Below are 13,030 nucleotides of genomic sequence, written 5' to 3' on the forward strand. Positions count from 1 at the left end.
CTTTAAAAATCAGACAGTGATTTTTTTGTTTCTCATTTTGTCTCTCATAGTTGAGGTATACCTAGGATGAAAATTACAGGCCTCTCATCTTTTTAAGTGGGAGAACTTGAACAATTGGTGGCTGACTAAATACTTTTTTGCCCCACTGTATATTCTGTTTCATAAAATATATAATTATGGAAGAACACAAACAAAAACACGTATAAAGAATATTAACAATACATGATAACATAATGTACTGTTTGTAATGTTGTTTAACATGTTTTAAATACTTTTCTTACCTATACATACTGTTAATCCGAATCTGTTAAGTATTTAAAGTTGTCAAATAAATGAATTAGGACTAAAAGACTACACTATTTATCTCTGAAATGTAGAAGTATAAAGCAGTAACGCAGAGTACGCTTCAAGTGGACACTAAAGAAACTTTAAAAAGAAGACAACCCATAGAATACATCATTATATGAACTCATTTTTAAAAGACACAAAGATATAATCTCAAACAACAACTCAGGGAAACAGTTTCCAATTTGAGGTTTTATTATTTGGAAAATTAAGTCTCAAAAAGTCAAGATACAATTGAATAACAAGGGCACACAAATTCAAAGTGAGATTTAATATATGGCATAATAATGCTTAAGATCTGTCAAAGAGTTTGCTCACACCAGCGATGACTCCAAATCAGCAGCAGGAAATCCATATCGGCCAAAATGACAGGTTCAAGTAAGACAAGTAAATACAGTTTGTGTTAGTCCTTAAGTTAAAAGCAATTGAAAAAGAGTAAACACGCCTTTAAAAGAGAGAGTTAATAAGCAGTGATTTATCAACAGGAAATGTTAAACATCGAGCAAGGCAGTAAAATGATATCATTAAAACTACGATATACCCTCAGCCTAATGTGCATCCTCAAACTTAAATTAACCGACATCCTGAACACATTTAACACGTTTTTTTTTACAAAGCATTTAACACTGATGAACGAAAGAAGAGCTGAAAACAGAACCATTCCATTAAAGAATAATTCAAAAATATTTATATATATAAAAAGAGGAAAATAATTGCAACCAATAGCACACGTTCACAATTAACACTAACATTGGGTTTGCGGTGAGCAGTCTTAGCCGAATTAACCCAGTTCTTTCAAAGCAAAAACCACATTTTTTTTTTTACATTTGTCGTGTTTTCTTCCAGTTACACAGGAGGTAAAGGTACGTACCAGAATCTATGCTAAGCTACATCACGGTGTGACACAAAGTAACATAGTAAATACAGAAAAGGTGGATTATTGTGGCCTTTTAAAGACCTCAACTATGCAGGCAAGCTACATGTCAAATCCATCCAGAATGATTTCTAAAAGTGTATGTACAACATCAAGGCTGCAGTCCGTTGGCATCTCAACATCTCCGACTCGTGACAGTTAGTTGGCTCAGATACAGTTCATAAATATTCTTTGAACCCAAAGGACTATCAACTACATAACCTAACATCTAATCCTGCTTCCTAATCCTGTTCAATCCTGGCATAATGTGGCAAAAGAAGAACATTTACATACAATTCAAAAACGACTTTACACCACATGTCCAGTACTTTCCTTCTTTTCCCTGTTTGAGAACACACACTGGACATGTTTACAGCTCTACACATCACCCACAGCACTGACCAATACCGATATCTATGTGGTGGAACTACATCAGAGACAAGAGGGAACAATTCAAGGTGCATACAGGTTATTTTGTTGGTCATTTGGTAGGTGTGGGTGGGATTAAAAATCAACCGAGAGGCTGTGTGCAGGCGAAGGAAACATGCAGATGTCTATTCCCTTGTTACATAGTTGGAAATCTGGTACTCAAATCAAGGCTGGGTCATGATGCCAACACGTCACACTCCTTGGCATAACAAGTTATCCTTTCATACACAAGTATCCAGGTGTTCCAGGTCGTCGTTGTGGTTTCTCAGTCTCAGGTGGAGGTGTGTGTGTGTGTGCGTGCGTGTGCGTGTTTCTCAGTGTACGTCAGGTGCTGCGTGCGCTCGTCCATTCTGTGTATGGTGGTGGTTTCGTTTTGTAAGCCGGTGTTTCTGCCTCTAGGTGTGCATGACTCTATGTGTACCAGTGTGTATGAAACCTACAGCGCTGTGTAGAGGGGGGCCGACTATAGGAAAGCACTTGGGTTAGCTCGTGGATCCTTCTGGTTCCTGTAGCGCACGGCGAGCCACACTCCCAGGATCTGTTCAACACAGAAAGGGGAAATAAATAAAAGAGGCATGTTCACACAGGAAAAGAGAATTAAATGTGTCAGCACTTCATCTCAAAATGAGCTTGGTGATGTCGAGCTGGTTGTTAAACTACTGTAGCTGGGAAACAGCCAACACATCAATACTGCCTCTACGAACGTATCCTGTTTGATATGAAATGTAATCGTCATATTCCACATCGAAGTGGAAAAGACCCAGAGGGAAGCAACCGAAGAGAGATTCCTCTCAAAAGATGTGCGTATAGATTATAAAATATAATAAGACAAAGAGAATGACAAAAATGATAATGTGGACATATATCAAAATGAAGTGCAATATTGCTAATTTCAGTTAAGAAATATTGCAATATTAAAATCTACAATTTCAGTGGAAAACATTAAACTTATACTTCAATCTCTTTTACGCCGGAGCCTCAAAGCCCACTTGAGGAGCGCACATGCTTAAAATGATCTCGGCATGATTGTGAACTGGTCATAGCCCTGTAGCCCACAGCTACAGATTCATGGTGTCGGCTTATTTCAGTTATGTGCCGTGTGCAGGTCACGGCAAAAATGTTCTTGATGTTGAACCCCAACACCATCTCAATGTTTATATTTAGAGAATAAGTCACACACATAATAGGAAGTAAAAATGTATTTTAAAGGTCCCATGTCATGCTTTTCCGGTTATTACCCGTCCCCTTGTGTGTTATGTAGCTTTTTATGCATGCAGATTCATAAACCCTCAAAGTACACCCTGTAGCGAGTAAAACTCTAACACAGAAAAGACCTGTCTATGCTGCCCCAGAACGCCTCGCTGGAGATTTCTCCTTTTCCATTTGTTTCTTCCGGGAACCAAAATGGACCAATCCACGGAGCTCCTCACACACCAGGATCCCTTGGCTTCACTGTGAAACGCAGCGGGGGGACCTTTAACGTACATTTTCAACTAACAGGGAGTCCCATTGACTTGCATAGAGCTCCCTGGTTGGTAATAGACAAGTTGGGATGGCGTAGAAATGCTCTCCGCAGACCCATTCTCACAGCGTTATAAACAGGGGTGCACACAACTTTCTCAGTGAGGTACTCAGATGAGTACCTGGAGTAAGTGTTTGGTACTCCAACTTCCGGCTCCCCTCAAAGTTCCCATGAAGCCCTCTGTCTCGCGAATATCAGCGGGTGGGGGTGCTAGTATCGCGAATGTCAACGGGGGGGGTAGTAGTAGAGTATGATGAAGCCCTCTGTATCGCGAATGTCAACGGGGGNATGCAGGTCTATTAGAGGTCACCAGAAAGAGTCATAAGAAGATCGGGGAAGCAGCCTTTGTAAACTACGCCCCAAAACTGTGGAACACGTTACCCAACAATATTAGGGAAGCCAATACGTTAGGCATTTTTTTACCAAAGCATTTTACTGATTTTACACTGTTATACTGCACTATTCTCTGTGATTGACATTGCACTATTTCTCTATGTTTTATTCTCCATGTTTTTATTTTTAATTATTTCATCCCACTTTATGCTTTGCTCTTGCTGCTTGTTTTACACTGATTGTATGTCTTATTCCTTACTAATGTAAAGCACTTTGAACTGGAATCCCCTGTATGAAAGGTGCTATACAAATAAAGTTATTATTATTATTATTCAAGAAGAAATACAGCAGAAACACATTATAAAATGGCATTTAAAAACAGGCATTAAAAAGCAAAGATAATAAAATAAACACAACAGAATACATGAATAAAAGCCATACGGCAGTTTGGATATGAACAGCTCAATCAAAAGCAGCGGCAAAAGGCTTCAAAAAACACATGTGTAAACTTCTAAAGAAAGATGGACGCCATTGGTAATGGAGGTAATAGGAGGAAACTGGGGAGGATAATAATGGAAGGATTATTAAGGCTGCATTAAAAAAAGGAACTGGACTGTGTGACACCCCAAAATAATATAATATGGCTTCTTTAAAATGAGGAGGGTTCTGGTACATGGATACTTTCCCTAAGTATATTGTACTGTATTATTGTAATGTGTAGGATGACCTTATATATAACCCATCTTTTATTTTAGTTATACCGGTGTTATTTACGTTCTCAATGTTATTATTGATTTGATTTCTATACGTTTTGTTTTTCATATTCTCATGTTGAATGTCTTGGATTTGAGACCTTCTACATGTTGTGACCCCTTGTTAAAGACAAGTTTCATCTAAATTGGAATATTACATTACATGTCACTTGTTAGAATCTTTTATCCAAAGCGCCTTACATACTCAATACTGTGGGCAATTTGGGGTGAAGTGTCTCAGGGACACAACGACATGCTGACTGCAGTGGGACTTGAACTTGCTATCCTCTGATTCAAAGATCAGCGCACTAATCCACTGCGCCACACGCCTCATACTAATGGAGGTAAAGGCGAATGTGAGAAAATAACTAATAAAGAATAAGTAAAACAAAATAAAAAAACACACACACTGGTATCAGAGGGCTTCCCAAATCAACAAACATGAATGATAATGTAAAAACAACAAACATATCTGAGAATGTAGTAAAATGACAAGATAAATGTGAAGATACCATTGAATGTTAACCAGTGTCTTCTGATGTTATTCCCAGATATAGTACAATTATATATGGATGTTAAAGTACAATCAGGACCTGCAGTTAGAATACAAACAGAGATGCTGCTTACATGAAATTCAGTTTGACTAAAGGGGATGAATACAAATTATTTTTCATGAGAGGAGGCCTGAACCTTGTTTTTTTGAATCACCATTAATGATTTTATATATCCTCCGGACTCTGCCCTTGAATAGAGAATGATTGACATTTTAAATGAGATATTGTGCTTTAATTTGATCTAAAATGTTCTCAGTTACACCAGGATGGTATACATGAAAAATGACTAAAAAGTGGCTTTGGAGGGTTTAAGACTGGGCTTTTTTTAAACTAGCTTTTTTCCAGTGAGTCAGATAGAGAGAGATACTACTGCATGTCTCTATGTCTTCATGTCCAGAAGCCTGTTAGCTTATCTTAGCAGAAAGACTGGAAACAGCTAGCCATGCTGTGTTCAACAAAATGTGCCAACCAGCAACCCTAAAGATAATTAACACTTTCTATCCAGCAAAGAAACAGAACCTCCCATAGAACAGCAATATGTTATTTTTCTCACGTTTTGAACAAACTAGTCTCCATGCTTAAGCTAAATGGCTTCAAAGAGAACTGAACATGGGAGTGGTATATGTTAACTCTAAGAACTGATGATTTAATTTGTGTGTTTAAACCATCCTAGAATAGAAAACACGAGAAATAATCATGCAAACTTTAAACAGACGTCCCATGCTACAGCCCTCTTCACTGGTTAGCACACTTGGCTATGTGTGATTCTTTAAAGGTCACATTATGCAAAATACACCTTTTCATGTCTTTTCTACATCAACACGTGTCCCCTCTGTGTAAAGAGATTCTGAACGTTTCAGGAAAAAAGATTCTCTCTCTTTTTGTCCTGTTCCATTTCTATAAAAACCTGTCTGAAAATGAGCCGATCAGATTTTGGCCACCTTATGATGTCATAACAATTTTTTTACTTGTGTAACCATTAGCCAATCACCAACCAAGGTACCCCCCCCCCTTATCACCTGAATCTCCTCCTAGAGCACCATTGTGTTAATAAGAATATGTGTCATCTGCTGTTCCTCAGCGCCGCTCCCCCTCCCTCCCGCTGAAATTATGAATGAAGCGTATAGTAATCATAGGCAGGGTCCGTGACAGTTTGTTTTCATCTGATTTCAAATAAACAAAGTCTTGGTTTTTAGAATATTAAACTTGTTTCGCCTAATTCAGATGATAATGCAACTTTGAAGCTTGTAACGGCATAATTACAAACGTCACAGCAGGCAATACAACAGCTGGTGTTTCTTGTGAGGGTTTCCCCAGGAAACAAACACAATACACACAAACGCGTCAAAGATTATTTTGCGGTATTTGGCTGCCGAACGAAATCATGTACGCAGCTCGCGACGTAACTAGTAGTCTAGTGGACGGTATCAGTACTACAAGTTAAAACAAAAATATATTGTTATTATTTATTTTTTTATTATTAATTACGTTGTTTATAAATTAATCTGAGGGCCCCCGGGCCGCCATTTGCCCATCCCTGATCTTAAGTAACAGACAGAGAATCAGCACTTTGGAAACAGGGCTGAAACAGAGGGGATTATGGGATGCTGCAATGATCTGTTTGGTGTTTGGAGCCAAACACTTCAGAGACATGTTTTGTAAATATCTGAGACCTATAATATATTGATGAAAAAGAGTATAATAGGAGACGTTTAATATATGTATTAAGTTTATGAACATGTATTTCTGCAATAGATAAGATTATTTACAAAGAAAGATCCACATGTGTTTTTCCAAACAGCCATATTGTTTCCTCTGCTTAGTCATAAATGCTGCTTTATGACCAGTGGCGCACATCAAAACACCATTTAAATCTCTTTTAACTGAATAAATCTTACAAGAAATGGTTCAAAATATGAATACTAGGTTAGAAGAAAAAAAATTTGACGAAAAACAGCCATACTACTTTCCATAATTAAGAATAACAACACCCTCCTACTCTTCTGACCACCCCTTCCCTTTCTACTCATGTTGGTTCAGTCTCTTTGAAATGAGTGTCTCTCCAGCATCCCAGCAGCGTGTGAGGCCTGTTGGCACCTTCGCCACATTAAGGATCACCACGTTCAGTCTGTCATCACCGCTCAGCGTCAAACATCCATTTTGTCAGAAGAATTTAAATTTGACAGCCTCAGACGTCAGCAAAGTCCTCATTTCACCCCCCAAAAACTGTCACAATACCTGAATGAAAGCTTCTAAAACACCAGTATTGGGGAAGAAATATGAGTGTGTATCGTTGGTGAATCTGCTTTAAGGGCAGACAGGTGGAGGAGAGAAGAGCTGCTGAAGACGTGTCACACAAACTCTGAGTGAACTCACAGAATAAAGGTACATCTCTCAGACATAAAACACACATCCAATGTCGGGAAGGTGGAAGAGTTCAACTGTTTGGAAACTAAAGTAAACAACATGGACCAAATATCTGTACGCTTCTATGCTCAGAGTTTCATGAGAATACCACTCTTAGCGGCACTTTGAGTATGGCTTTCTTAAGTTACACAATGTATGGCATTATAACAACATAACCATTGAAGGAAATGAGACACATTTAAATGTTGGGTTTACAATATGCAACTGACAACTCCTTCTAACTTTCCTTTAGATGTGAAACTGGTTAGCTTATAGCGTGTTTACACTGAATGTTACGGCGCTACACCATTTTCTCTTTTTATTGGTTTCTCAGTAGATATCGCACCTGTTAGCCTACCTTTTTTTATCATCTCAGCTTATACCAAATACATTCTATATGTGACATTACATTCTTCTTAAAGGGGTCCTATTATGCTTTTGGGGGTTTTCCCTTTCCTGTAGTTTGTAATATAGGTTTTAGTGCATGTAAATGGTCTGCAAAGACTAAAATCCCTGTGTTCCATCCAGAGGGAGTTTCTCTCCCCCCCTGCCTGAAATGCCTCCATTGGACTCCTCTGCTTACTTCCGCAACATGGTGAAACTACTGACACTCAAGCTTCTATTGGCTAGCGCTTCAACACATTGTACACAATAGGCTAAGGGGTGGGACATCTCTAAGAGGTTGACCAATCACAACAGAGGATTCAAACATGTAAATATTCGACATAAGAGGCAAAAAATACAAATGTGAACCTGAATGTCTGGTTTTTTCTCAGGAAAATATAATTTTTAAATATTAACAGAGTGAGATAAGGATAACATGTTAGTAAAAAAGTGTCTCCCAACTTAATTTACTTTGCTCAGATTTATAATTGAGTTTCCTTTACACTCTTTACAACATCAGGAGGATACGTCCCCTCCTGTCCCAGAAAGCGACGCAGGTTCTGGTCCAGTCTCTCGTCATCTCACGCCTAGACTACTGCAACTCCCTCCTGGCTGGTCTACCTGCATGTGCCATCCGGCCTCTGCAGCTCATCCAGAATGCAGCGGCTCGTTTGGTCTTCAACCTTCCTACATTTTCCCACACCACCCCGCTCCTCCGCTCCCTTCACTGGCTTCCAGTAACTGCTAGAATCCACTTCAAGACACTGGTACTAGCGTACCATGCTGTGAATGGATCTGGCCGTTGCACCCCGCTCTGCATCAGCCAAACAGCTCGCTGCACCCGCACTGCGAGGGGGACCCAAGTTCCCATCAGCAAAAACACGTGGTTTTGATATCCTGCCTCCAAAATGGTGGAATGAGCTCCCCATTGACATCAGGACAGCAGAAGCTTACACATCTTCCGGGGGAGACTGAAAACCCATCTCTTTCGACTCCACTTCGAGCGATAGAATTACTAACAAAGCACTTATATACTAACAAAGGACTGGCTTATCTAAAGCCAGTTGAGTAGCACTTGAAATGTTTTAGCTCTATGAAACCTGATGTACTTACAGTATATGATTCTGTTTTCTTCAAGGTTGTATCTTCTTGGTCGAATGCACTTATTGTAAGTTGCTTTGGATAAAAGTGTCAGCTACATGCAATGTAATGTAATGTAGTGAGCATAAAATGGTTCAAATGAAGTTGAATAAAATAGCAGAATAAAATCTGATGATGTCTATTCGCTCATTAGTCAGTACTCTTTAAAATCTTTCAATTATTATTTATACTAACTTGTCAGAGTATTAGCAGTTTAATAAATACAGATTGTATGCACCAGAGGACTGTGCTGGCACAAATAACAATGCTTTAAATATTTGTTTCTGTTTGTCTGCCCTCCGTCAGTCCCCCATCTGGCGCGCTTGACCTTCCCACTTATAATAAAAGACTTTGAGTTTCCCACTGCGTAAAAAAGATTGGGTTTGGCAGATGAGCCTCATGCCACTCATAAACTTTAAAATAACTTGCCTGCTGACATTATAAAGATAACAATGAAAAGGTCAGAAGTATATGAGAAACTAAATAAAAACCATTATGAAAGCAAACATTTCTTAAATGTCAAAATGTGTTTAGATAGTGAGTGTGATGTGTGTGTGTGTGTCTTTGTTGTGAGGAAACATTTACAGGCTTTTACAAAGATGTTAATGTCACCTTCAACTATCTCCTCAAACAGAGAAGCTGCTTAAACAGAAATTGTGATAATTTTGTCTAATTTTCTAGAGCTGCTCCATTAATGATGAATAAAAGACCATATTTTGAAGGGATTTCTTTGAACAAATCAGGGTTGAAACTCTGAATGATTTCTGTTTGATGTGCACAAATATCGATCTTCCTGTTCGGGAAACCATTTTAAAGTTTTAGAGGCTCATAATGATTCAACATATAATCGATTTTTGTGAAAACTTTGTATCTCCACAACAACCTGCAGGAAATCAAACCTTGTTTTGAGCTTCATGCAGTAAAAAGTGTGTTAAAAATGAGGTCAATTCAGAGAAAACTGCATAGTAAAGGCAGAAATGTTACCAGAATAACAGAAAGTAACTCTAATAATGAATACAATTTATAATGTTATTTCCAAAAAACAACAACTTAGACTTTCAAATGAATAAATGCTGTAGGGCAAATAAAAAGCTTCACAATGTACCCAACTAAATTAAATCAAATGTATCAAACCCCACAGCAATGAACTCATTAAAAAAGTAAAACAAACAAACATAAATATATATCATTTTTAATGTCATGGTGCTTTTCGATTTGCATGTTTTTCTATTTGAGAGTAAATCTCTATACCTAAGGGCAGTAAACCACAGAAAGGAAACACAGAAGGAGACACAAAAGGTCACATCTGGCCTGGAGGGATGTAATGATGCTCAAATAAACATGTGGAGTTATAATGTGTTTGAACAAACAGTGAAATCGACTGTAAAGAAACGTCACACTTTATGTTAACCTCTTTTTAATTGATAGGTCTGGATTTCTTCTATGTTGTGCCATTCTCTACACATCCTATGAAAACACCAAACAATGTGGGCGTTTGCTAAGATGAGGCCAAATGTCAGGTTAACCCTCCTGTTGTCTTCGGGTCAAATCTGACCGATTTACTACTTCCATCAATCATAACTTTTTTGTTTTACATTTGATTGCATTAAGGCTCTATGATATCCTTCACAGTAGTTATGATTGATGGAAGTAGTAAATCGGTCAGATTTGACCCGAAGACAANGCTGATCTGTGTTCAGCCACTTTCGAGCCGTCCTCCGGCACTCTGGGACCTAACGACAGCTTGGAGATCAAAGTCACCTTTACCTCTCACACATATGTAAGACACACACCAATATATCACACACTTTGTCAATCAACACTTGAGTCTGTGAGAGTGAAGGCTTTTCGTTGCTTACCCCAATTCCTAGTGATAGCTTTCTTGCTGGATATTAGCAGAACTTGCAATCATTTCCTCAGTTAATTTACATAAATACCAACTTTTACAAAACCTCATACGCAATTATTTGACGTATGAAAATATGTTTTAATAATAATAGCATTTGAATATTGTTTGTCTTTTTGTCCAGGTGGAGCTGACGGAGATAGCTGCTCTCTGTGAGGTCCAAGGGATGAACTCTCCTCTTGTTCTTAGTATCGTTGCTTCCAAAATCAAGAAACTCAGTGTGTCCTACTCCCTGCCAAGTGTCTGGTACTAGCCTTTGCAGACACCCAAAACAATACAACACACTAAAGGAAAGGGAAAACCCCAAAAAGCACAATAGAAGCTCTTTAAAAACTGCTATCAAACACCTATCGTGAGTGTTTGGTCATGGCTGATTTTGTCTGCTTCCAGCTCTCCCTCAGGTGATGAGAGCCCCTCAGCGCTGGCACTTGACTTTGGAGACGATGTTATTCTGAAGAGAGCTGTTACCAAGCAGTTACTGATAACCAATCAAACTGCCATCCCTGCGGCTTTCACCATCGAAGCAGAGTATTTCAACTGCCATGCCTCGAAGCCCAATAAGCAGTCAGGGAAAAGGTAAGAGGAGGTTGCAGAATAATGAATAATGCATCACTTTACTGCAGATGTGACACATTCTGCATTTTACCCGCAGATCCACATACGTCAAGAAGCCGCTGCACTCTGTTCAAGCCAAGAAAGTAGAGGAAAAAGCACAAGAGGGTATTTAGAGCACACACTTTTTTGTAAATGAAAATGAAAGATTGAGCACACACTCACACTTCCTGTATGTGTTGGCAGAGTTTGTGAGCGGCCTGCTGGCTCATGGGAAAGGAGCCGCTTTCTTGGTCCTTCCTCAAAATGGGATTCTGGGAGCTTTTGAGACGCAGACTGTGGACGTCACCGCCTACACCGAGATGTGGGGGGAATACAGAGATCTCCTCGTGTGCAAAGTATGATGCCAAACCATGGGGGGGGGGAATTCACTTTATTTTGCAAGATTCTTCATTTAAAGGGGACCTATCATGCAAAATGCACGTTTTGATGTCTTGTATAAAGATGTGTCCCCGGTGTGTCGGGGAACTCACGCAGCGTCAGAAAATAAAACCCTCTCTCTTTTCCTCCGTACCCAAATCTCTAAAAACGGGGGAACAATGGAGCTGATCCAGATTTGCAAATGTGGACCCACGGCCCAATCAGAAAGTTGCTATCAGAAACAATGCCCGACTGTTTTGGACGTAGTAGAGAACCGCAGTGACGCGTCCTGAAACCCGGAAGTAAGTTAGCAATTTTACCACTGCCGGTTCCTTCGACAAAAAGCAATGGGATTTCTCCATAGGGTTTTTGAAGATAGCTGGAAATCAGGTCTTTGGTTGAGACACATTGAAGACACGGATCACGTTTTGTTCTACGACATTAAATCCATCAGCAGTGACCTCATTGGTGATTTCTGAAGAGTTGACGTGTCTGAGAAACGATGGTTGTTACCAAGTGGCTGAATAGGACTACAGAAGTCGTGGAGGCCGTTGTACGTCATTACACCGAACACGTAAAACACTCCTCTAAGTTTGTTTGCCCTGTTCTGCTTGAAAGCAAGTCCCTGCCTCCTGTTCAAACAAACGCTTCAACTCGTACCATTTAGAATCTGTATGTTTGAATATGGATCTTAAGTTGGCGTGACGTTGAAGCAGAGACCCTGCTGTAGTTCCTTTATAGCATAATGTTAGCATTTTGCTTCTGGCGACTAGATTTATGATTAGAAAATTCTAAAAGTAGGGTAGACATGTGGAGATTATCCGGCTGAACAAAACGTGATCCGTCTCTTAAATGTGTGTCAACCACAGACCTTATTTCCAGCTATTTTCCAAAATCCTATGGAGACATTGCATTGGTTTTTGACGAAGGAACCGGAAGGAGTTTACTTCCTGGTTTTAGGACGCGTCACTGCGGTTCTCTACATGGTTGGTGTTTACATTAGCATCGCTAACACTCAGAGCTAAACTGTACTGGAGAGCATGTGTGTGAAGAAGCAGGAAATAGAAAGGAACTCACCTTGTGGAATAACCGGCAAGAGAGAAAGCCTTTGAGCTCCATACTGTTTCAGAGAGAATCCTTGATAATCCATGATATGGCGTTTCATCATTTTTATATCTTAGACCTATTGCCTACAAATAGCATGAGAAGTGCATTTTAAAGGTCACCTATTATACAAAGCCCTCTTCTCCATGTCTCTTCTACATCAACATGTGTCCCCTCTTCTTCATGTCTCTTCTACATCAACATGTCTCCCCTCTTCTTCATGTCTCTTCTACATCAACATGTGTCCCCTCTTCTTCATGTCTCTTCTAC

At 39.3% G+C, this 13,030-nt stretch overlaps 1 protein-coding gene across 1 annotated transcript; it reads left to right on the plus strand.

Annotated features, from left to right (window-relative positions):
- Window positions 1–10,468: 10,468 nt before the first annotated feature.
- LOC104965254 (deleted in lung and esophageal cancer protein 1-like) lies at window positions 10,469–11,640 on the plus strand. Its single transcript, XM_010794210.1, has 5 exons — window positions 10,469–10,558; window positions 10,809–10,930; window positions 11,075–11,260; window positions 11,337–11,404; window positions 11,483–11,640. Exons 2-5 carry the CDS (start codon window positions 10,851–10,853, stop codon window positions 11,638–11,640), a joined length of 492 nt encoding a protein of 163 aa, XP_010792512.1. The 5' UTR covers window positions 10,469–10,558; window positions 10,809–10,850.
- Window positions 11,641–13,030: the final 1,390 nt, after the last annotated feature.

This window comes from Notothenia coriiceps, unplaced genomic scaffold (assembly GCF_000735185.1).
Source record: "Notothenia coriiceps isolate Sejong01 unplaced genomic scaffold, NC01 NC01_scaffold00037244, whole genome shotgun sequence".
In the NCBI taxonomy this organism is placed as follows: domain Eukaryota; kingdom Metazoa; phylum Chordata; class Actinopteri; order Perciformes; family Nototheniidae; genus Notothenia; species Notothenia coriiceps.

Bases quoted from the DNA above. Each gene is read 5' to 3' on its own strand.
- LOC104965254 (XM_010794210.1), top strand. From the start codon at position 10,851: ATGAACTCTCCTCTTGTTCTTAGTATCGTTGCTTCCAAAATCAAGAAA. The intron at 11,261-11,336 runs GTAAGAGGAGGT...TTTTACCCGCAG, and splicing joins AATAAGCAGTCAGGGAAAAG to ATCCACATACGTCAAGAAGC. The intron at 11,405-11,482 runs GTATTTAGAGCA...ATGTGTTGGCAG, and splicing joins AGAGGAAAAAGCACAAGAGG to AGTTTGTGAGCGGCCTGCTG.